Source organism: Bactrocera neohumeralis, chromosome 6 (assembly GCF_024586455.1).
Source record: "Bactrocera neohumeralis isolate Rockhampton chromosome 6, APGP_CSIRO_Bneo_wtdbg2-racon-allhic-juicebox.fasta_v2, whole genome shotgun sequence".
NCBI classification, from domain to species: Eukaryota; Metazoa; Arthropoda; class Insecta; order Diptera; family Tephritidae; genus Bactrocera; species Bactrocera neohumeralis.
This window is the reverse complement of record NC_065923.1, coordinates 18,394,897-18,421,354: the sequence shown is the minus strand read 5'-3', so window position 1 is coordinate 18,421,354 and position 26,458 is coordinate 18,394,897. Positions and strand designations below refer to the sequence as shown.

General features: G+C 35.3%; 2 protein-coding genes across 6 annotated transcripts; both read left to right on the top strand.

The window, feature by feature from the left end:
* Nucleotides 1-74: 74 nt before the first annotated feature.
* LOC126763296 (ras-related protein Rab-26) lies at nucleotides 75-26,458 on the top strand. 5 transcript variants are annotated; one of them, XM_050480635.1, is made up of 7 exons: nucleotides 75-3,600; nucleotides 3,706-3,816; nucleotides 22,950-23,060; nucleotides 24,772-24,880; nucleotides 24,952-25,062; nucleotides 25,948-26,092; nucleotides 26,215-26,458. In XM_050480635.1, exons 1-7 carry the CDS (start codon nucleotides 3,223-3,225, stop codon nucleotides 26,327-26,329), a joined length of 1,080 nt encoding a protein of 359 aa, XP_050336592.1. In that variant the 5' UTR covers nucleotides 75-3,222; the 3' UTR covers nucleotides 26,330-26,458. The 5 variants fall into 5 exon arrangements, with proteins under 5 accessions (XP_050336592.1, XP_050336590.1, XP_050336588.1 ...); XM_050480631.1 differs by lacking the exons at nucleotides 75-3,600; nucleotides 3,706-3,816 and adding exons at nucleotides 7,281-7,902; nucleotides 21,307-22,242; XM_050480633.1 differs by lacking the exon at nucleotides 22,950-23,060 and having other exon boundaries at nucleotides 77-3,600.
* Nucleotides 17,112-19,659, top strand: LOC126763295 (peroxisomal N(1)-acetyl-spermine/spermidine oxidase-like). The gene has a single exon (XM_050480629.1). The coding sequence runs from the start codon at nucleotides 17,531-17,533 to the stop codon at nucleotides 19,451-19,453; it is 1,923 nt and encodes a 640-aa protein (XP_050336586.1). The 5' UTR covers nucleotides 17,112-17,530; the 3' UTR covers nucleotides 19,454-19,659.

Sequence of the window (26,458 nt, the reverse complement as noted above, 5' to 3'; positions counted from 1 at the left end):
ATACTCTTTTCTATATGAAACGTCATTACTAACAGGCTTTTTGGCCAAATGTTTTCGTACGAAATGCCAGTACACTTTTGTGCGGTGGACGAAAAGTTTATAATCACGGCGTAACAACAAATAATGTAAACAACGTAAAGCGAAATTAAGTTTAACTACATATACACATATACATACATATATGTATGTACATATTTATGTACATATAAAAAAAAAGTTTTCACGTGAATACACACACACATAGAAATGCACAATTATTAGAAACGTCAAAATACAAATCGCGCAAAACTGCCGGAAATCAATGTGAAAAAATCGAATGCGAAATGCTATGGAATATAACTAAAATGCAGGATACATGCAGATGCTGGTGATGTTATCAGTGATTTCGAGGAATTCGTTCAAGATATGGGTTGACTTACATATACTAATAATAAGTACTTGTATGTATGTGGGTCGTGAACTTGCAAAGGACGTACACATCGGTATTACACGGCGCGTGGGAGGAACAGTATACAAACAAAGGCCGCAAAAACTGGAGCAGCAGTAGAAAAATATGTATGATTGGGTGTATATCAAAGTGACTTTTAGTTGTTGCAAGTGCAACGACAATGGAAGTATTGTAATTGCAATTACGTTGTGACGTCTTAGACACAAAAAGTCGCCATTGGCTGAAGTTGGGGTTAACTATAAGAAGCTCATACCACTGCGTGTGTGAAGTTAAAACCATTTGGTACGTATACTATGTACTACCAACGATTAATCACGTGAGGATAAAAAACATTAAGTACATAATCCTCCCAATTTGACTGTGATAAAATGAAAAAGGGAAATGCGTAAGAAATTAAATTGATATAGAAACCTGGAAACTGTGTTGACGGAAGAAAAATGTTAAAAATTGAAAATCTAATATACAAATAACTAAGAATATTATAAATGCATAGCCAATATATCATAGCTTTACAATTCAATTATAATCAGATAAAACGCTATTTATGTATATCCAAATGGAGCGGACAAGTTGTGATAGACCGTGTGGGTGGCAATTGCGCTGAGCAAGGAATGGAGTGAGAAATAAATCATGTACTGAAAATCTCTGTCGTCACATGCTTATATCCATAAGTTGAAAGCTTTAGCAAAGAGGAGTAGATAAAAAGAAGCATGTAACTACATTTAATCTAGTAGTTATCACAGTGCTTTAGATGTAAACAAAACACCAATTTATTACTAAGTACATTTTTTAAATAACAATAAAACCAATAATTTAATTAATTTTTATATTTAATAAATTTAATATAAGTATTAGCTTAAAGTTCTTTGAAATACTTGTTATGCCGCAATCCGTATCCTAACATGCAACAACAAATATAAAATATGAAGATAATCATGTGACTGGTGTTTTTACTACGAAAACGTCGAATAACAAAACAACAGACTGCAAAATAAACAACAAGCATAAATACATACATACATATGTAACTTTATAGGTACACCGTGTTTAGTTATTGAAAAATCAAATCGCACTGTAATAATTAATTAATCAACAATTAACCGACGACTTTACTTTGCAGTATTTATGTAGCATATGTAAGTTATGTATTAAAACAAAATACATCGGCATCAATGAAAATGCAAATAGAAATTGCTTTAAAAATCAGACAGTAGGTGAATAATGGAAAATATCTCTACAAATTGTTAAATTATGGACCTGGGTGTGCAAAATCGATTTCCAAAAATTTGTTAAAAAATAAACTCAAAAACAAAAAAATTATAATAACAACAAGTATAAAAGACAGCAAAAAATAAAGCACAAATTGTAATTACAATAACATAATTACAAAAAAGAAGAATTTATATACATACAAACATTGTCTTTAATACGCAGTTAATATAAAATATTAGGGAATTTAATGTGTAGTTTGAAAATATTAAATAAATACGCGAAAATAGTAGAAATATAAACAAAAATCATATACATGCATATATAGTGTCGTGCATACGAAATATACAAACTTGTTGAAAATATGGAAAATTATATACCAGTATAGGCATAAGTGTGTGTAACAACGATTTATGAATTTACACCTATGAATACATATACGATAATTATATATGCTACGTTAACCAGTTAAAAAAAAATAATGTAATCGTATGAGAAAAAACGCGAATGGCCACATATTTAAATAAATAATAGTATCGATTGTCACTATAACTTCGAAAAATTAAATAGCACCATATAAAATTTAATGTTAAATAGCAACAACGTAACTCGTGCAAATAAAAACAAACATACTCACATACAAAATTACATTTAAAAACTTCAGTTATTAAAAACAATAAAAAGAGAAACATTGCCAAACCACCGCCACTACTCCGATATTGCTCAGAGTCGGACAGGAAAGACATATGGACAATCAAACTCTAAATGCAGAAACGTCATAACCTAACATATGGTCATACCGATTAAATTTACCACATGACGTGCTGCAAAGGCTCCCCAAAGCATACCCTTAGCTACTAAAATAATTTGTCAAGTAAACCCACGTAAACACCAATACTTGGAAAACAAACTCTTTTGCAACAAAACAAAAAAATCGGGAAAAGTGTATAAACAAAACTGAATTGTTTCGTTGTTCGGTAAAAAAAGTGGATGTGGGCGAGAGAAAAACGAAAGCGGCCACTGATAGCAATTGAGATTTTAATAAAACAGTGATAACTGTAAAAACACCAACCCCATTTTTGTACAACTAACTGTTAATCAACAGATGAGCGACTGTTATTATATAAACTACATTTCAGTCAACGTATTTGGAAATTGAAAGCACGCGAAAACTGAACTTTACAAAAGCTTTAAAACTCCCATTAGCTTTTATTTAACTAAGCATTTGCTACAGCACTTTCAAAACTGTGCATAAAAAGCTAATTGTATTGTTGTTACGAAAAAAAAAACCTGTTGCTCAAATTATAACTAGCAATTACCGTTGAGTATTAAATAGTATCCCACCAACACCCGTTAAAACAAGTCGTATAAGTAACTAGTTAATGTGAAACACCAAAAATATTAAAGCAAAAAATAATTTAAATAAGTAATATTCGTGTAATGCCTAACCCCAACACTGCTTCCCAAGAAACATCCTTTCACTACTACTACTTCGCTTTATATTTCGCGCACTACAAGGACTCGCTTGTTATAAATCGCGTGTGTGCCTAGTGTGTTAATTGAAAATGTCCCATATACCCGACGATGCCAGCAGTATGAGTGACGACGTTTTCGAAGATCCCGAGACCACGCAACGCCGCCTAGAGGAGACGGCACGCTATCGCGCCAACTATGCAACCAGCGGCAGCGGTTTTGGTGGCGGTGGCAGTAGCGGTATCGGTTCCAGTCTCGGCGGCAGCAGCAGCAATGCTTACAGCACCGGCTATCCGGGTTATCGTCCACCGGTTAAGGCATTGCAAATGTATGCTCTTGAAGACGCTGTCTTTCATGGTGATGGTGAGGACGATGAATACGAAGATGGTTGGCGTTCCTATCGTTACGATGAAGTTGGCATGTACTGTCAACCGCCGCAGCCTCCGTTCGATGACACGGTCAATCATAAGGTAATTTTTTCGAGTGAAACCACTTTTTATTAATAAATCGTACTGTTTATGTGTTATTATTCAAGAAGTGAAATCGTCTAATATTTTTTATTTCATATTTTTTAGACAATATTGCTTGGCGATTCCGGTGTTGGTAAAACATCATTCCTGGTAAAGTACAATACGGGCGAGTTTCGTTTAGGTTCCTTTTCTGCCACAGTCGGCATCGCTTTAACGGTAAATAATAACATTTATTAACCATTGTTAGTTGCATACTTTTGTAACCGAGTGGTAAAAGCACAACAGATAAGGTACCATTATTTTGGGATACCGTGATACACTTGTGCCATATGATCAAATATTACCCAGACTGGCAAAAACAAAAAAAAAAAGATTTTCACGTTTCTTAAAAGAAATATTTATTATCGCCTTCAAAATATGCTCTTGAGCTCATACACACATATGCTTAATCCTATTTTCCTTCTATTCTTTCGGCTTCATGTTCATAAATATTCGTCTCGCCCTAGTAATTATGCGTTTGAAGATGGTGTTCTCAGCTACGCTGTCACCCAACTCTTGCGACCTCTCTTCGACGCCGTTTTGGCAAAAGATTCGGGTCTTTGGCACGAGTCTAGCATGGAGGCGCATTATACCCAAAACTTTAACCAAAATGTATAGAGTCGCTTCATTAATAATTTTGAGATCCTCTGCTATCGCTCTGATTTTCAAGCACTTTTTCTTTAACTTTTTTGATATTACTCTCAGGAGTACTCCCAAGTACCATGCGACAAGTTTTCGTTGACTTCATAACCTTCACTAAATACTTGGGGTCTTGATAAAGTACACTCCCCAAAACACTTCTGCGTCATTTTCAATGATTTTGTAGCCGTGATTCTCTTGGACACACAAAATTTCAAGCAAACTCCTTGTTCGATTTTTTGTTTTCTATCGTGAAAACCGCTAGACAAACCTTTCTAACTATTGACATATGAAGATCACACTTCATCTGTACATATAAAAAGGTTATGCCAAGCTAGGAAGAATTCTTTTATCGACTCGATTTCACCCGCAGCTAACCACGACCAGTGAGGATTATATTTGATCAGAGACATTACTAGAAATTTAGTTAAACTACTTAATTGTTTATGCTTCTGCTGGCAAGGCGGAACAAAAAGAGCTTTAAAAAATAAAAATATTTGTTTACAAAACCAATTATCTGTAATATCCGGTACAGATCTGTCAGCAACATAGAAAATTAATTGAATTAAATCTTCTTTTCCGGATCGGTTACACAAGCAAGCAACTAATAAGCATATGTAATAGTTTGTTTTCTGTATTAAACACTGCTGGAGACATTCACCACTAAGCTTTAAAAAAGCTTTTATCTAACCTAATATTTTAACTAAACCTAAAACTCACAATTAACCTTATGAAATCAACTTCAAATACTTAACAAAAATATATTTTTGTTATTATAATTATTTAACAAAACAATAGAAGTTAAATACAATATATCAATGTGGGGATTCAATAGCAACAAAAATTTTTATAACATACTTAGTACAAAAATTAATTTTTCATTAAAACTGCGTCAATATTAAAGTAGTTTAATTATGTATAATTTGATCATCCTTATTTAGAGCATCTACTGCCAGTAACTCCAATTTTTAGACCTTCGCTTATGCTAACTACATTTACAATTTTAAATTAGTTATTTTAGCGTGGTACCGCGATTGATACATACTAATAGAAACATCTATACAACCCTGTCCCGTGTATGTTTGCAAGCACTTGCCAGCCACTTCATCGCGCATCACTCATACGCCCTGGCATACACTAAGTAATGTAAGCTTGTATGGGACTGTCCTGCATGAGGTCAGCCGTTTCAAATATTGGCTTCTGACAATTTATATGAATAAACCAATTATAACGGAGTTTTTGTGTAGTGAATACACTTTGTTATAACCTTCTAAATTTGGTTGACAGATTTAAACTTTTAATGGTATTTATTAAAACCATTGTGTACCTTGTCGATTATTAGAATCAATTTAGAAGATAATTTATACTTGCAACATAATAAGTATTATTGGGAAAAAATAAAATCAGTAATGATAAAGTGAGTTACCTGAGTATGTTGGAGTTGTAGTAGTAATAAAGAGGCTAAGTAAATATGTAGGGAGAAAGGTGAGACTCAAGTAGGCCAAGGAAGCTATCAAACCAATTTTTGATACCCTATTCTGATGATAACCGTATTCCAGTGATAGTCCAGTCATTTCAGCTTAAATTAGGTAAGAATCTCGGAATTCGATATTCCCATTTATATGTCTGTAAATACTTGTGGGTATACCCTACCATATGTAGGTTTTGAGACAACTTTAGGGTGTCAATATATACAAGTATTTACAGACATATAAATGGGTGTATCGAATTCCGAGGTGAGCTTACTATAAAGACTGGACTATGAGTGTTTTCTGCATCGACCGAAACAAATGTTAGTCAGAAGGTGCTAAGTTTGAGCTAGAAGGCAGGTGAGGCAAAACCTCACTACCGCTGTTTTCTAAATAGGTTTTAGCTTGCCACATGAGGCCGAATTATTGCCTCGTATTTAGTCGCAAATTTTAGGCGGCGATCGCACGTTTCAATTTCATGACAGTTGTTGGTAAAATTCCCCATTATTGGTTTCATCTGGTTTTAGCAGCTCATAATACGGCTCGTACTTCTGATTCCACCAAATACATAGTATTACCTTGGCGACATGGATATTCGGCATTGATTTGGCTGGTTGGCCAGCTTTCACATGATTTTTTGCTGTTAAATTTGCGGTAATTTAACCATTTTTTGGCAATAATCACAATCCGTATTCTTTTTATAGCGCTCAATTATGCTAAATCTTCCGTCAACCTATCTTGGCAACAATTCTATGCTACCCAATTGCGTTGCTTTTGACTGCTTTCTCCTCCTTTTCAATTTTCATAATTAGTAATGAACTTTTTTACCATGAACTTTCCCCAAAAATGACTACCGGCTGAGGCATTCTTCAATTTAAATTATTACTTTAATTTAATTAGAAGATATTTCCGCAAAACCACTTTTTCAAGTGCAAAGTTCGATATATTTGAGCGAAAAAAATCATTGTTGCTTACGCTTCCAATGAATGACATATACTAAAAAGGACGCACAGGGATAATACTGCGGAATTCTATTTCATATAAAACATTCAAGCTAAATCATAGTCCATATTCTGACAACAATCCGACAATCGTGTTGTCGATGTACAATTTTGACAGCTGAAATCCAACAGAAAAATATCCGCCTCCAAATTATAATTTAAGCTGCGGAAACATTGATGAGGACAAAAAACGACTATAAGCACATATTAATGCGAATTCTTTTGAATGTATAAAGATTTAAATCACACATACTAGTTTTATATCATATACTTAGATATGCTTATAAGAACCACGAAAATCCACAGTTGTATACAAAACAACATGTTGAAGATAACTTAGACGCTTATCAACATGTTGCGCACCAGTTAGACAACATGACAACACAGCGGCATGTTGGCTACCGCCTGCTGCTACCACGATTAATGGCTTCAATGCAGCCATACAGCATGCGCTGATTTCAGTTTTCTGCGCATTTCCTGCCCATACGGTCCACTCCGTCTAGACAAACGCCAGCGCTATACTTGTACACTTGTGTGAAATACAGTGAGTCTTGCACACGGAAATTAATTGTTGACCACCTTGGGGGCCACAAAGTGTAAGTGCGTGTGTGCAAAAGGCATAGTATGCAGGCATACATACACACATCCATACATAGTTAAGTATATGTGTGTAAACAGCGATGTTAGCGCTTGAGGAAGATACCGTTATTCGTGTGTTTATGTACTCGGTCATGCCTACAAGCACGGACAATTTGTTCTAAGCGTACTTCATAAGTGGCACAGTGCGCCAATTTTTCACCTGCTGCTGCATTATTACTACAACAATACCAACAACACGCATACGAGGCCATAGCACCCACTACAATTGTAACGACGCAACTCCGCTGCTGCTGCGACGACAGTCGCCATTGACATTGAATTTCGTTTCAGTTAATTTAAACGCCTGCTGCATTCCGCTGTGCTCGGTCACTGCTGTCGTACGGCGCCTCGTGAGTGAATGTGTGAAACAATACCAATAAACAGTGCAAAAATTGTTGTTAATTCAAATGAAACATTTTTAAGATACTGTGATTTAATTAAATTTGATATTTATTTCAAAAGTGCTCAGAAATTAATTAAAATACTAATTTTTGTTTTGTTCACGCTTGAAAAAGGTAATAGCTGTGCATATTTAAATCATGGAACTAGATGTTGGTTGAAGAAATAGAAAAATTCACATCAAAACATAGGCACATTCGCACAAATGGATCGTAAAACAAGTATTATGTGTGAAGTGTGACAGTTTTCGCGCTCAAATATTTGCTGTAATTATACACAAATATTTGAAAAAGTTAAATTTGAGCTAAAAACGTGCTTCATTCATTCAGAAGACTAATGCGCATTTCTCCCGCTATCTTCGCAAAGTATCCATAGAAATGTAGATGAGTGTATATTTAGCTATTTCAATACAAAACCGTATACTTTTAACTCATATTTATGGATGTGAATTGGCGCTTAAAATTTTTCTAGTCGCTTAGCCTAGCTTTCCTCCTTTTTGTGGCTGTGGCACACCAATTTATGTTTTTTTTTACAAATGTACGATGCTACAAGGCTAAGTAACTTTCGCTGCCGTTTTCTTTTTAATAATTTTACTTGAGTTAATATTGCCAATGGAGACAACATGTTGCTTATGGTAAGCAGTAATTAACAGAACTTCTACAAAGGATGCACTATGGCAACATAATTGTATAAAAGTGAATAGAAAAATTCTCACGGCACTCAGTCTCTTTCTATGTTTTGCTGTGTTAATTAATCTTAATTTTAACTCAGCAATTTGAAGATATCACAAGAAAAAATTTTAACGAAAGCTATAATATCCTTCACAGCTGCATTTCATATAGCATAAAAGGGTAGAAAATACTTTTATCTTGATTTTAATTGGTCAGTTTTAATAGCAGCTATATGCTATAGTGGTTAGGTCAATATACTCGGAGACTGTAGCGCCATCTTAAAATATAATTTCGGCAAATTTCATAAAAATATCTTGTCAAATAAAAAGTTGTCCATACAAGGGCGCTATTTTGATCGGTCAGCTTGTATAGTAGCTATATGGTATTGACGTCCGATCTAAACCATTTGTTCGGAGATTTTAGCGCTGCCTTGCATAATAATCTATTAAAATTTTCGAGAGAACATATTTTGAAATAAAAATGTTTTCCATACAAGAATTTTATTTTGTTCGATCAGTTTGTATGATAACTTTGCCCTTTCCAAACTCTTTTTTTCAAAAGATTTATATCTCAAAAAGCAAGGGACTAGTACATGTATCTCAAAAATACAGGGAAATGTTCGAGTATATTCCGGAAAACTTACCAAGAGAAATTAGTAATTGTCTCTCAGTTAATCTCTCTGATCACTGATAAATAAAAAGTTTTTGGAATCTTGAATTCCGATTAACATTTTCTCTTCACTAACAATCTAAAATTTGTTTTCTATTAGAACAAGTAATACTGTTTTATTCTTAATACTTTCGTTATTAGGCTTTAAAATGTCCCACTACACCTATAATTAGAGGTTCAATTTTACCTGTTGATATACTATATACATAGATAAATTTCTTGGATTAATACAAAAAGTTATTTTGTAAAATATAAAACTGTTCGAACGGAACTCAAAGAGTAAGCAAAAAAATTTCCTTTCTACCCTTGTATCTTAAGGGGTTACATGAGTTTCCTCGGGTAAAAAACAGCATTTTTTCAACAGTTTCTTTCTCTTATAAAAAATTAAATATTTTATTAGAATTTTTTATTGTTACAAACATACACTATTGGCAAAGAAATTCTGAAATTTTTGGAAAAAAAATATTTTAAACTCGGTCATTGCGACACCAATTCCGGTGAAAAAAATCCGTGTTTTCGTTAAAAACTTAATTTAGAACTTGAACGAAGGAAAAAACAGAAATTTGAATTTTTGGCAGACATTTTTACAAAAAATTTAAATTTCAGTGAAAATATCGCGACATTTTTTTCCAAATAGTTGTAATCGAAAAAAAAAAATCCTTCATCCAAGTCTTTAAGAATTTTATCCCCAAGACCTGTGTAAAATTAAATGAAGATCGGTTAAATAGTTCTTGAGAAATCCGACTTCAAAAACACAGTTTCGAGAAAAATGCGTTTAAAGACGGTAGCAGCACAAGTTCTCAAGACTGTATCTTCGAAACTACTACTTAGAACAACTTGAAAATTTAGGACAATATAGATCTATATCTAGAGGTGTTGTAGAATTTAATAAGAAAATAAAAAATACGATTTTTTAAACCCCAAAACCCATGTAACCCCTTAACAGATAAATTCCCTTTGGAAAAGGAGCTCAAAATGTCATGACATCTTGCCTAGCATGTTATGTAAAGATTTACACACTGTTTCGACCTCAGTAACGTCAGTTTTTCGCGTTAATTCCAATTAGCACCATTCAATAGCTCTATAGATTTGATAAAATTTTCAGTATTTTTCCACCTTATTTTTTCAATTTCTCTTAATTTGAAATGTTATTATCGCGAAGACTTGTCAAACGAGTAGTAATGAACTTTTGACAATATTTCTCTCAATGCAAATTAAATTTACTGGTCACAGCGATCTATTTTCATTGTCTGCGCTTTAAGAATCGTTTCTCCTCCAACAGTTTCTTAAAAACTACTATAAGTTTTCTGTAGCTACTATATAAAATGTGATCAAATTTGACCCGGATTTTTACGTATTTTAATACAAAACTAGTAAAGATCGTCTTCAAAATACTCCCATGAGCCAATACAAGCATGCCAGCACCTAATCCAGTTTATCCTATACACACTTGTTATAATCTTCGGTTGGCTTGGCCTTCAGTGCCTTTAGCGAATTTTATAAATTGTATGTGTTCAAAGCAGCAGGTAAAAGAAACCACGAAAGTAAGAAATGTTACCTTGTAAAATTGGAATTCTCAAACCGCCCTCGTATTAAAATTGGGGTAAAGTTGGTAATTAACAGCGCACAATCGTTGTCCTATTTTCTGCTGCTATGTATATACATACATACATAGTTATAGAAAATATATTATCTGCCTTTGTAGGGTTTTATTTTACATCATCAAAAGTGATTAAAATTTGACCATTATGACTTGGTTTTTTTTCAACCATCAACTTGTGTGAAGGTCAAAGTAAACTTTTGAAATTAAAAGAGCAAGGACAAAATGTGGAATTAGGCTGGTTTAATTTCATTGGAGTAAATGAAGACAAATAAATTATTTCATATACATATAGACTTACATAGATAATTGTGTTTGCATATAATTATACCCCGAACAGGGCATATTAAGTTTGCCCCGAAGCTAGTAACACCCAGAAGGAAACTTTAAATACTTGTATAGTACAAATAATGTATACAAATGAGCAGCGTGACGAGCTGAATCGATGTCCGTATGTCTGTCAGTCCAGACGAATTCGAATTTATATATACGGGCATTAGTTCCTCAGTTTTTGAGATATCATTCTGAAATTTTGCACTCGTCCTTTTCTTCCCAAAAAGCTATTCATTTGTCGTTAACGTCGATATCGGACCTCTATAGCATATGTATACGTAACTGTCATACAAACTAAACGATCAAAGTAAAGTCCTTGTATGGGAAACTTTTTATTTGAGAATATATATTATCTTTACGAAACTTGCCACATATTATTATCCAAGACAACGTGATAATCTTCCCACAAATTGTTTAGATCGGACAACTATAGCATATGACTGCCATACAAACTGTACAATAAAGATCAAATTCTTTTATGGAAAAGTTTTTTATTTGATAAGATATCTTCACGAAATTTGGTACAAATTATTTTCCAAGTCAATGCTACAATTTCCGAATATACTGTTCTGATCGAAGCACTATAGCACATTAATGCCATATAAACTAACCGATTCAAATAAGGCTAAAGATATTATGATACCCAATAATGCTATTCGAATTGCAGCTATGTATGATGGGTATTACAGCTTCGCTACAGCCGCAGTTAACGCTTTTTCTTGTGTTTCATATGAAATATTTACTTTCATATAAAAACTTATCCGCCATACATACATATTATCATATTTATGCCATACTCGTTATTGTGAAAACTTGAAAACTATTTATAATTATGTAGTGCAGTAAAAAATATGTACATATGTATGTACGTACTCGTTTGTGCATGCTTCAATTCACCTGAGCACATGAATTATTTGCGTACTGTCGAAGGCCGCTGAAATGTGATGCCGCAAAAATCGATAATATACACAACTTATTAATATGTACTCGACTTCATGCTGCACGGGAGTAATGAAAAAGTACAGATAAGGAAATGGGGTGAGGGCAGACGGCAAGAGAGAGAGTTGTGGTTATTGGTTACCACAGTAAATTTGAATATTATCAGAGTCAAAGCGTTTGGGGGTGACTCCCACATAAATACACACATATAAATATATGTATGTATATATTTACTTGCTTGCAGAGGCGCCCCCACAAGTACACAAAATGTTGAAAAGGCACAAAAGTCGTGGAAAAACTTATTGAAAATTTAAAATTACATTTAAGCAAACGCATGCACGCATTTAGCTATAAATAAAATATGACAATGGCATAATAGGATGTGTACCAAATCTCAACAGTTGTGAACTGTACCCTTACTGCCAGTAGCGCTGTTGAAAATATTGAAATATATAAATTGCAAACGTTTGCCTTAAGGGTGGCTTCTGGTTTGCCTTTGCTTACGCATCTATAGACACGTGAAGAAGACGTTAGCAACTCCGATTATTATTTATTTGCCTTTTTTTTGAAACAGGCTTCGTTGGGCTTAGGTGATGAGTATGAAGAAATTGTACGCTCAAGCGGAAAAGCTTTCAAAGCATTTTTTCTGGAAAGTGGATAGATTTATTTGTTATCTGGCCTAAATAATCGGTCAAAGAGTGCTGAGATACACATATACGCTTATGAAGCTACATACTACATACTTGTCGACAAAGCTATTATCCTTGTATAAGTATTAAGAAATATGCAATAGATTGTTGTTATTGTAAGTACAGTTGATGTATAATTTTTGAGTATTATATACCATATTATGTATATAACAAATATTCTTATGTGACACTGCTAAGCTGAATTTTAATAAAAACAAGTAAGAAAGCGCTAAGTTCGGATACAACCGAACATTTTATACTCTTGCAACCTGTCAGAGAAATACCTTAAAATGTAAAACGCCAACCAGAGGACCGGAATCTAAGCAGTTTTATATATACATAACTTTATATAAATCATACACTGACCAACAAATTCGACGTAAGATTTGTTAGAAAAACGAAAATCATTAAACGTAGTTGAGGTACTTTCGACCCGATTTTATCAAGTTATTAACTATAATCATGCCACATACTAAAAAATGTTCCCTGGGTTTCATTAAGATACCTCACATACAATCACCAATCATATGAAGCAAAGTCAAGTCGGATGTTCGAAAATCCTGCTAATAGTTATTTGGGAACTAAGAGTTTTCAACAAATTGTATTTATTTTGACACAAAGATATATTTTTTTTTCAGCTGGTTTTGTGTTTGGGGAAACTCCCATTTTAGGCACAAAGATATGCTGTTATGAGTAAAACAGGTTCTGCAATTTTCATTGAGATAACTCAAATATTTGCCAATATATCCAGCATAAAGTCACCTGGAGGTCGAAAATCTTTATATTATATTCTTGGAAGTATTGACCCGATGTTACTAATGTCAGAAAATCTTCTCTCTGAATTTCAATTGTATATCACATACATCGGCCGATATTTTCGGCCAAAAGTCAACTAAAGATACTGGGACCCACATTTTCGGAGCCTAGGGGCTTGAACAGTTTTGGTTGGATTTGGACAACTTTTGGTCATAAGGTGGCGTACTTTAAAGGAATTATAAGTGAAAATTTGTATCCTGTTATATTAATAACTTCTTGATAATGTGCACCAGAAAGGAAAGAGTCAAACGGATTTAAAATTGGGTTGTATGGAAAATAGGAATGGTTGTGGTCCCATTTACCCACTGTGACATATTAATATGAGCAGAATGTCACGTACTAAATTTAGTCGAAATCGGTCGGTCGGATCCTCAGAAATGTGATGCGCGATGCCGCGCCCATCGTCAATTCTTGCTCCCATAAAGCCCTCTCATACCATCTCAGAGGTAAAATTTAATGTAATTTAATGGCGTAATTAATGATTGATTTATTGCGCTTTTAGTAGTTTTTAACAGTACCGTTATATGAGGAGTGAGCGGGGCTATCTTCCGATTTCATCCGCTTTTATACTCTCGGTAGGGGTTCTTATGATATTTCCGCTCATCAAATTTGGTTGTTGTAGCTTTAGTAGTTTAGGAGATCTGCACATTAAACTTATTATAGGGCGGGGCTAAGCTCCTAGCTACTGCGATCCTCTGTGCTAGTTATGGCACTTTATAGGTTTTCGGTTAATGGCGTTTTGTGGGCGTGCCAGTGGTCCGATTACGCCCATCTACGAACTCGAATTTTTTTTTGTACTAAGGAACGCGTATACCGATTTTTATCAACACAGACAGACGAACGGACAGACAGAAATCCACCCAGATTTCAACTTTTCCGTCATCCTGATCATTTATATATACATAACCCTATATTTATCTCGCTTAGTTGTAGGTGATGCATGAACAAAACTATTATACTTTGTAGGAACAAGTTGCAAGAGTATAAAAATTAAACTTTGGCTGCACCGGAGCTATAGTACCCTTCATAGAGTGGTATAAAAAGTGTCGCAGCTATGTGCTATGATATACTAATATGATTAGAGATTGTGGCGGTGCCTTCGACAATAATCAATGCCGAATATCGTGCCGATATTTTTTCAAATAAAAATGCCTCACATACAAGAAGATTTCGGTCGGTCAGTTGTCGGTTTGGAAGGCTGCTATATCCGATATGAGCTTTCCGACAAATGTGCTGCTTTGTGGAGAGAATAGGACGTGTGCAAAATTTCAGATCGATATTTCATAAACTGAGGGATTATTTTATGTATCTGCAGAGGGACAGACAGACGGATCTATCTAAATCGACACAGCTGGCCGCGCTGATCATTTATATACCTAACTATATATTTTTAGGCAAACGTGGGAGTTGCTTCTGGGTACTGCAAAATTCGTCTTAAGCTTAATATATCCCATTCAGGGAATAAAAAAATGTATATTCCCTACTGTGTTCAAAATTACTTACCATTAAAAAATCATCCCTACAAACATTTCAAGTTTTTTTTTCTAATAACTAAAAAGCACACATTTTTATTTGCATTCTTTTAATTTGTAAGAAATAAATTGAACTCTACTTATTAAAAGTTCTGGCATAATTATCTCCTCTCACTCTGATTATCGCAGTAAGAGTCCATATTTCTTGTAATATACGCTACTGTATGATTTGCTTAAGGCAATTAAAACTTAATTAATGTTCCTAACCTGCAGACAAACAAACTTTCAAAACAAACAACCGCATGAATATACATATGTATATACTTATCTATGTATGTATTCTGTAATATAATAGTAATTATTACGTACGAGTATTTGCTAGAAACGAGAGAGAATAGAGGCAGCAGCATCATAAAGTACGAGTATATAACAGTAAGACTTGTTAAATTGAAGAAAATTGCAGGATTACCAAGTTTAATTGTATTCAAGGGAAGAGTAAGCCTTGTGAGATAATCGTCTTCCATTTCCGCTCAGGCTCTATATTATCCATTATATCTACATACATATAATAATTAGCATTGTCTTTTAACTGATATGAGGGCTAGTGCAAGCAACCAGTATCCGCTTTATGGACATTGCGCGTATAGCGGCTCCACAACGAAATTCTGAAGAAATGTTTGATTTAGCTCTGATTAATTAAAAAATCAACTTTCATCTTGACGCCATTATCGTTTCGTAATCGAATTAACAACATGCTGAAATTGGCAAAAACGAAAAATTGGTGAACTTCAGCAGGGTTCGATATCAATGAATTTTTTAAATATTAGTCATTGTTGTCGCTTTGATGATGTCCGAATTGATGCCGAATTCTCGCATATTATACTTAAATTCTTTTTTGTAACTTCAATGTCAGTGTCCAAGCGAGTGCTTTTTCAGTGTAGTATACATATATCAACAGCTATATTATTGATAACAAGTAAAAAAGCAACTCGCAAGAAGCAAACTCATGGATCAGAATACAAGCAATTTTTTATGTGCTATATATAAGTTATAATTATACTAGCCGACATATTCTACATAAGACGGCTGGAAACAAATACCTTCGAAAATTTCACTTTATCACACTCGAAACAAATATGAACTAACACAATGGAAGACAAATCTTTTTTCATCGGATCCATGCATTACGATGCTGTAATGAGGTTAAAGGATCGTCTCAGTGTTATTTTTTTTTAGTGTTGAAATTAACTAATCGGCCTAGTTTTTTTTATAAATAAATACATTGATGACGAATACAAAATGATTTTTTATGTTTGTTTATCGAGTGTATAATAGTTAAATAAATTGTTGAAATGACAGGTAAAAAAAGGTCCTGTACGATGTCTACGATTTCGGTCGCAATTTTGGTCTAAAACGAGAATTTCAAAAAGATTATTAATCTGTAGGAAAGTCGCTATGGAGAGATTTTTTAATTTGACAAAATGGCGACCGTCGCGACGGTTTGAACAAAAAGTATCGAATTTGACTATATCTTACGACAGTTTTTCGTAGAAAAAATAGGAAGATTAAAAAAAAGCTTCCATAGCGTGATAGAGAATGACGTTAAAATGTTTTCTCCAAATTGGAACTAGTTATCTTTAAAACTCTTCCTTTGAGAGTGGAAACCGGTTTGAAAAACACCATTCTGAGAAAAACGCGTTTAAAGATTGGGGTCGCTACGTTCCCCACTCTGTTCACTTTCTACAAGAAACGCTGTAGCGACCGTAATAATTTTAATTTCGATTTCAATATTTGAAAGAATATTTAGTACAGTTTATACTATCCAATAATGCACAAAACAAAATCGATTTTTCGAAAATTTCACACTGAGACGATCCCTTGAGTTTCCGCTCCTCAAAGGATGAACTAATAGATAAAGATACTCGTGATAAAATACTTAGAGGGATTTTCTTCAGATTATACCTCTTCTGATACCAACATTTTATGAATATTTACCTACAATACAAAATTATGCGTATAAAAATAGCGTGAGTTTTGCTGAAATTATTAATAAATCGCCGCTAAATCAGCCGTTTCTCTCACTGTAGAGCATATCAGCCATTTATTCAGAGTTCTCTTTTTTTACTTATGGTTTGTAAAACTTCTTGGTTCGTACCTGCTCATCACAAAAACTTGTTTGACGTTGGTCGAAACATTTCTAACGATCACATTATGACGGTCGCTCTACTTTTTATCTTAAATTAAAAGTTCTACAAATATTAATTGAAAAATTGATAAACATGTATTTTATGATAATATTTTTACGTCAAAAATGCAATAGAAGGGTCCACATTTTAATTTGAAGTCGCCACACAAAGGAAGCAGCAACGATCTGAGCTCGTATATCGAATGAATTCAATAACTACATTAGTCGTATTTAAAACTCAATTCACAGTAGTTTCTGTAACTTCATGAAATCAGCTGTTATTATTAAACGGATCGCAAACTGTTTACCGGTGTTGTTTTTTAGTTTTGAACTCAAATCGGCAATGTGAAACTAAGCCTAAACAATATCAATGTCAAACAAAAAGTTAAGAAATATAAATGTAAACAAACACAAATTTTTCCAATCAAATATTTCAATTATGACACACATACGCTGGTGCGCTCGCCAATTTTTGAATATTCAATGCACTCGCGTCGCATGGCCAACGCTCGCACACACGCTCGTGAGCGCTATCGCCACCACTATCAGCACCCTCGACCGGATTAGCATAACAGCTGGTGGTGGGAGCTACGACAATGACAAAGCGACGGTGCCACAAGTTAGTTGCTCAGCGAACGCCGATATAATAAGACGTGTATGTGACAATACGCTCGCTCAACGCACAACTAACCGAAATAGAGCGTGCAAAGAGATAGTTTCATACGATTTAAGTGAGATAATACGAAACAAAAAGAAAGCGCACAGCGACATTGCCATAAACAAGAGCATTTGCCAGCGGCCAGAAGGTATGTCAACGGCAACAACAAACGGACAAAAGACAACAAAGGTGAAATCAATGAAATCAGCGCGTATTGTAATTATTGGCGCCGGCTCTGCAGGTATAGCTGCAGCCACAAGGCTCCTACAGTCGGGATTCGAAAATGTTCTGCTGCTCGAGGCTGAAAATCGTTATGGCGGACGCGTACACACAATACCCTTTGCGGATAACGTAGTCGACTTGGGGGCACAATGGTGTCACGGTGAAAAAGGTAATGTTATTTATGAGACGGTGTGCAATTTGGATATGCTGCAGCCAACAGGTGACATATACGATGACTACAAATGCGTGCGCTCCAACAAGGAGGTGCTTTCCGAAACAGTGGCAAATACGCTCAAGTCAATCGCCTTTAATTTGATACCCGAACGTCAGGAGGGCTTGAAGGGTTACGAAGGCTCTTTAGGCACATATCTCACAGAGGCCTTTTGGCGCGATTTGCAACAGTCGCCGGAAATTGATAAGACTGTGGCGCGTGAGTTCTTCGAAAACTACAAGAAATTCGAAAGTTCAATTGAAGCATCAGATCACCTTTTCGAAGTTTCCGGCCAAGGTCATCTCGAATATTGGGTATGTGAAGGCGATCTACTGCTAAACTGGAAAGATAAAGGCTTTCGCAGTTTTCTGCGTCTATTAATGCAAGCGAAGAAGGATGAAACAGCAAAAGACGATATGGGTTTGCTAAACAAGCGCATACAATTTAATGCGCGCGTGCAAAATATTGAATGGCGAACAAAAAGCGGTGACGTGCTCATACGTCTTTGGAACGGTGAATTAATCGAGACGGATCATGTCATCTGCACCGTATCTTTGGGCGTGCTCAAAGAAAACCACAAAGAAATGTTTACACCTGCACTACCGCTTGCCAAATGCCGCGCCATTGACGGTCTCAAATTGGGTACAGTCGACAAGTTTTTCCTGGAATTCACTGAACCTTTCGCACCAGTTGATTGGTCGGGCTTTTGTTTTCTTTGGCGCGACGATGACTTGGCGGAATTGCGTAACTCTGAGTACTTTTGGTTGGAGAGCGTGTTCGGCTTTTATCGTGTCTCCTGCCAACCACGCATACTACAAGGTTGGATTATTGGACCACATGCGCGTCACATGGAAACTCTCCCCGAAGCTGAGGTCCTTAAAGCATTGCTTTGGCTCTTCAAGAAATTCTTCACATTTGAGGTACCATCGCCATTGAGATTTCTACGCACACGCTGGTACACGAATCCCAATTTCCGCGGTAGTTATACATTCCGTTCTGTGTATGCCGACGAGTTGCGCGCAGGTGGTTGGGATTTAGCCGCACCGCTTACCGCTGACAGCGACGGTAAACCGTTGTTGCAATTCGCTGGCGAAGCGACGCATACACATTTCTATTCGACGGTGCATGGCGCAGTGGAGAGTGGTTGGCGGGAAGCGCAGCGCTTGATTACCTACTACCTGGGACGCACTTCACAACTGTGAGCGGCGTTGCGAAGGCGGATGTCATGGCAATATTGCGAAAATCTACGGCGATAGCTTAATGAGTAGAAAAGATTATGTGCATAATTTGTTCACTATCTTGTTTTGTTTGATTTTATTGCGTATGTATGCCAGAGAAGCTGATAAAATACTACACTTGTGTAGCTATTTGATATTGTAAATAAAATAAACACTAAGTTGATAAGTAACTATTGTATTACTGCTGAACTTAGTTTCAAATAATAATTTGTTAGTGAGCGTTTAGTGTGATAAATCAAGTTGAGATAAGCTTTTATTTGTTCAACAATTTTATGGGCTTAATGTCTAGTGTTCAAAGAATTTCATAAAATATTACAACAATAATAATCAAATAATGACGAACAGCTGGCTTTGTTAGACCTGTGATCGTGTTTCGATAAGTGAAGAGTTCCACAAGTTTCATTCTTCTAAACAATTAACATATTCTTACGAATAGTTTTAAACATATTAGTAATACTTTCAAAATGTTTTTTCTGGTGTCTACATGGATTTCAGTTAATTTTCGACAGAGTGTTTGGTAGTCGCTTTTATTTGTTGAATTTTATAAGCTATCCTAATAGTGGATAATGAAAATATCTCTTAATTCGCTAAACTATGTCAATGTCGTCGTATATCTCATACAGCTCATCGTTCCATTGAATGCCAACGCGCAAAGGACCATAAATCTTTCGCAGAACCTTTCTCTCGAAAACTTTCAACGTCGACTCATCAGACGTTGTCATCGTCCATGCCCCTGCACCATATAACAGTACGGGATGATGAGTGACTTATAGAATTTGGTCTTTGTTCGACGAGAGAGGACTTTACTTCTCAATTGCATACTCAGTCTGAAGTAGCACCAGTTGGCAAGAGTTATTCTGCGTTGGATTTCGAGGCTGTCCTTGTTCTTGGTTCCAAGATCAACGTACGTAATTATCTATGACTTCAAAGTTATGACTGTGAAAAGTAACTAGGGAGAAAAGTCGCGAAATGCAACGACAGTTTGTTTGATGGCTAGAGTTCGTTCACTACGAGTTCCATTCGCTTCGATTCCTTATCCAGCCTGGAGAAAGCAGAAAGCGCGGTTGTTGTGGCCACTGATATCAATATCATCGGCATACACTAGCAGCAGTACACTCTTATAGAAGATTGGACCTTTTATTCTGCAGAAGTCGCACGATAGGGTATCGCCTTATCTGAAATCTCGTTTGGTATCGAACGTCTCGGAGAGGTCCTTCCCGCTCCTGACGGAGCTCTTGATATTGCTCAACATCAATTTACACAGCCTTATTAGTTTTGTAGAGATACCAAACATTCGGACATAGCGGCATAAAGGCAACTCCTTTTCTATCTGTCAAAAGCAGCTTTGAAATCCACGAAGAGGTGGTTTGTGTCGATCCTCTTTTCACGGCTCTTTTCCCAGATATCAGTCAATATGTAAGTTATTTCAATATCGATTGATCTTTGACTAACTTGTGATAAATTGAAGTACGTTTCTACTATAAAGAACTTCTCATAAAATCAGATAGTTCCTCGTAGTTGACTAAAAACTTGTAGATCCCTCCTCCGCCGAACAACGTCAAAGAGCAGACTAGAAGAACCAGAATCTGATCGACAAAAATACAAGCGTAAACTTTCTAGATAAAAAGTATTTTTGTTACAATCATAATAAGTTTTATTCACTAGAATACGACGTTACTAACTTCGAAGTGTTTTTACTATATATTCCCAACCAACATTTAGTTCTAATCTATATTTAACATAACAAAAGCAGCAAAAAAGTTAACTAATGTACATACATGCATAAAAATATTATAATTAAAATATCACTCACAAAGCCAACTCACACCCGAAAACGTCAATAATTTAGGTTAAAGCAAAAGAAATCAAGAACACGAGCACAAAAAGCTCAAGCCTTCGCCGAGTAATTTAATTACTAGTCATCAATCACAACATCTCCTTAGTGCATACAAACAATGCGCCGTACATCAAGTGTGTGCCGCGTCAGTCAGCCCACTCCCCACCCCACATCTCATCCCACTTCCGTACCAGCAGGCAGCTCATCAACTGCCACAAAAATGCCAATAAATACGCGCGCACAAAGCGATGACACCGATCATGACAGCGCTGACATACCGCGGCGTGAGTCCCTGCACAAGCCTACATGGCAATATAATATCCCCGGGCAGTCGCAACCGAGCACGGATACCACAAATGCGCCCGGCAAAAGCATAAATGTCACATCAGACTCAGACGATGAAGATGATGAATATCTGCGGCGCCCAAGTATCGTTAAGCATCATCACTACTATCAGGAGAAGGAAGTACAGCAGCAGTTGCAATTACCCACGAAGCCGTTACAACAATTACGACGTACCAGTCTACATAGTGGCGTTTGTTTCAAAGGCACCAAAAACAGTGGTAACACAAAAATTACGCGACACCACACCATTGCCAGTGCTGATTTAAAACCGACTGCCGACAGTAGTTTACCGACGCGACGCAGGAGTAGTTTGACACAATCGACACGATCCTTCGGATTGATGATGCACAATACTGGAGAGCTTTCACGGACTGGCAACGCTCATGATACAACTGCGGCATGTCCTAACTTCTCCAGATCTATGGATAGTGCAACATTTTGTAGACAGGCTGGGCGTGCTTTAATGCGTATGGTTTCGTTGGGTACACAGCCGAATGTTCATGTGGCGCCACCAACCAGCAACGTCAAGACTTATGCTGATGGCGAGGAGGAATACGACATGATGGGAAAGGTGATGTCAAAGAATCTTGTTTTTTTTTTTGCTTACTTTCCAAGGTGAACATTGCCATTTTTCATATAACGGTTTAAGAACAAAATTTAATATAAAAGCATTAAGCGAATACTCTCACTAATCTCTTAGAGGAGTCAGTTAAGGCAATAATCATGCCTCACATTCTTATATTGAGTTAAGAAAGTCTTCAAAATATAAAGATTTTTTAATTTCCTAAATCAGATATATTGACATTTGATCATCTTAAGATCGCCAAAGGCTTCGAAGTTCTCAAAATAAAAATACGAAAGTAATATAAAACTTACAGAACAATTTATTTCCAAAAAAGTGTAGGGGTCTCATCCTACATATAGGAAACCCCCCTGATTTCGTAGTTACTTTTTCAATAAAGTTCTATAAAAACATATACGTTCCGAAAAAGTGTCACATATCTCTATATACTATATGTACGTAAAATATAATAAGAAAAGAAAGAGACTAAACCACCTTTCAAGAGCTATTGGGTCACAGTGTGACTGTTTTCGAATGATTTACATTATCTGCACTTGTCTAAGTGCTACCCATGAAATATTGTGTCTTCAATGAACTCGAAGTCTTTAACGCGCCTTTAGCTCACCGCCGCCTTTATCTTTCCACAAGCACTTCAAAGCTACAACACTTATTTTGTCTATTCCTCATTTTACTCTCCATTAATTGCGGCTCTCTAGGTGATTATGTTGGGTGACTCTGGTGTTGGAAAAACTTGTCTGCTTATACGATTTTATGATGGAAAATACATGCCACACTATTATATAACTACAGTAGGCATTGATTATCGGGTAAGAAACGGCTCTGTCAACTGTCATCAGGGCTGATGTGAAATGGACAAAACTGTTGCACGCGTGTCTTTCTTAACTTTAGTGTACGTACCTATTTGTGTGTTCTCCTCTTTACGCGTATGTATGTATCTATGTTCTAATTTTAATATACAAGAGTATGTATTGATGAGATATGATAATTATAAGCAATTATATAAATATTAAAATGAATCACCTAAAAATGGTGGAATAAACTGAATGACAATCGTAGACTTATGAGCAGTTGTATATGTAAATGCCTCACGTTATCATCATTGTCAATTTCTGAGCTTATAGTGCATATGAACATTTAGGTTACTCATACGCCATGTATTCGTGTTTGTCGAATAATTCGAGCTTCAACATTTAATTTACGTTGAGTCAATCCATAAGGGATCTTGAGATTTAGTCGATGTTATCGTCATTAACATACACGGACGGACGACTCGTAGGAAAAAATATTTATCAATTCAGTTTGCGAGCACTGTGAAATGACCGATCCGGGTTAAATTTGATCAGATAGTATATAAAGAGGTTTTTAATATTTTTATCTCATATGTATAGGAACCAAATGAAAAAAAAAAAATATTTAGTACAAAATAAGTTGGATCAAAAAATATGCTGCAAAGGTATACATCATGAGAAAGTTTGTATTTTCTTGAATTAACATCACTTAAATATAGCAAGTTTAATACTTTTTAAAGACCCTAACAGTCCCAGGTAGTTGATTAAAGTTCTATTATTTGTGCTTGTGGTTTTATGTATTTTGTAATACTGTTTGATTATTAACAATAATTAATAGCTTTTTATTTAAATATATATACGAGGGAGGTCCGATAAGTACTTAGCCTTCAAGGAAGGGAAGTTTCAACTTATTAACCCTTCTGATAAATACATTTTCCGTAGGTTTAAAAAATACATCTTCGTGACGACGCTTTTATTCAACTCCCTTTGTCACATGAGAAGTTTTTCTGCAATTCGCTGTCAAATCGGCACATACCGTCCAAGTTGTAACGACCACCATCAAATGAAAAGAGTCAGCGAATAGAGCTTTTAAATATTTTTTTATTTTACTATTTTAATTTTTTTATCCAAACAAAATTAATTTGTGTTCGGACGATGAAATTAAATACTTATCGGACCGCTGTCCTATATAATCTTTTAGAAAAAGTTAACATGAAACAAATCCTTAACCGACGACTTATAATTTTAAGAATTTTTTAAGTTATCTATAACCACATAAAAATTAATATAAATTAATTAATATATATTATTTCTGTGTTCTATGGATTTACATATACCATCTGATCAAATTTGACCCGGACTCTTGATTATTTATTATCGATTCGGTTTGTGCGCGCATTTGAAATGGACGCTCCGAGTCAAATTTGATCAGTTGTTAAATACATGGTGTGAATGTCGTATATGTAAATATCGTGTGTATTTAAGCCAAAGTGCTATTTAATGGCATGTATGTAAGTCCCATTTTTTACTAATAAAGTTTTCGTTGACGTTAATAAATACTGCTTTTGTTTGCCAACCCTGTATTCAATACCGTGTGTACCTCCAGCAGTGTTTAGTACAAATAACATAATTTATATGTATTTTTGTTATAAGTAAACAGCATATACATACGTAAATATAACTGTACATGCCTAAGCTTTTTATCTATACACATTTTTGCAATTATTAGAACAAAGTTGTGGTTGTGGATGGCACACGCGTCAAATTGCAAATTTGGGACACAGCTGGTCAGGAGCGATTTCGCAGCGTCACCCACACCTATTATCGCGATGCGCACGGTGAGTTGAGAATATTAAAAAAATTCAACAGACTTTTTAGTGTTTTTTTATTATTATTTTACTTTTCGTAGCACTTCTACTCTTGTATGACGTCACCAATAAAACCACTTACGACAACATTCGCGCTTGGCTGGGCGAGATCAGAGATTATACTCAGGACGATGTTGTGATTGTGCTTATTGGTTTGTATTCAAATGCATTCATACATACCCATATATATGTACAAGTATGTATGTACGTTATACCTTTTAGCCAAGCAGAAATATAAATGTGTAGATATAGGGTGATTATTTCAGGTTGTTTACTTTGCATCAAATCTAAAATATACAAGTATAAACTTAATTTATAAGAAACTGATACCCATAAGTGCTAAGTATACCATCTGATCAAAAATGACCCGGATTGACAAAAACTTGATATAAATCCTTATTATCACCTTCAAAATATGCTACCGAGCCAATACAAGCATGTCAACGCTTCATCGAATTTGTCTTATAACTCTCCACTTTTTATCGCCCTGGGATGGCTCTCGGTGCCTTCAACGATTTTTTTTCGGTTTTGGAGCACCACTCACTAGTTTGCTGGACAGTTTTGACATCATATTCATAAGGCGACACGGGTAGCATTATTAGTATGTATGCTCTACAGCAAGCATCTGACTTTTTGGCGCGGTTCTAGCATAAGATGTTGAGAGCTTCTGTTGGCTCTCTGATTCAACGATTCAAGCACTGTTACTTTAACTTTTTTGATGTTATCGTCTTTAACCGATGCATAAAGCACGTACTGGCCCGAATTTACTCATTTTGGACTCAAAAGGAAAAAAAAATTATATTTGATATGGAGCAGTCTGGTTGAAATTTCAGAGAGGTACTAAATAGTGTTGTACCTAAGGTCTAAAACTAAAAGATAGATAGATCATTCATATGACAGCCTGAACCCATATGCCATATAAGAAATAAGAAATAATATTAGTCTTAAAATTTTCTACATTATTATCAACTGTGATCTTATAAGTCTAAATATATTGTAATGTATTATAAAAACATATGTATGTATGTATAATGCAGGTAACAAGGCAGACTGCAGCAATAGTGAACGACAAGTGAAACGTGAGGATGGCGAACGTCTAGCACGTGAGCACAATGTCCCCTTTATGGAAACATCGGCAAAAACTGGATTGAATGTAGAACTTGCTTTCTCCGCTGTGGCCAGGTCAGTTATACAAAAAAAGAAGAGGTTCAAATATTTGAGAGTTTAAATCTAATTATTAACATCAGTTTTGGTGATTTTATTAGACAAGTTTAGAACAAACACTTTTGCTTTTTTATTTCCAGGCAATTGAAGTGTCGAGGCACCGTCAATGGTGATGATGGCAAATTCAATGTCCACGATTACGTACGAGATAATACACAAGCACGCACAATGTGTGCACAGTGCAAATCGATGTAGACACGGTGGTAACTGGGAATTATCACTAGTACATATATGTATGTACATAATTACTTGCCAAAAAAAGTTATTAATTAAAAGAAAAAAACTGAAACAATTGAATGTATAAAATAAATATTCAAAGCTTTA

Bases quoted from the DNA above. Each gene is read 5' to 3' on its own strand.
- LOC126763295 (XM_050480629.1), top strand. From the start codon at position 17,531: ATGTCAAACAAAAAGTTAAGAAATATAAATGTAAACAAACACAAATTT.
- LOC126763296 (XM_050480631.1), top strand. From the start codon at position 21,445: ATGCGCCGTACATCAAGTGTGTGCCGCGTCAGTCAGCCCACTCCCCAC. The intron at 22,243-22,949 runs GTGATGTCAAAG...GCGGCTCTCTAG, and splicing joins AATACGACATGATGGGAAAG to GTGATTATGTTGGGTGACTC. The intron at 26,093-26,214 runs GTCAGTTATACA...TTTTATTTCCAG, and splicing joins GCTTTCTCCGCTGTGGCCAG to GCAATTGAAGTGTCGAGGCA.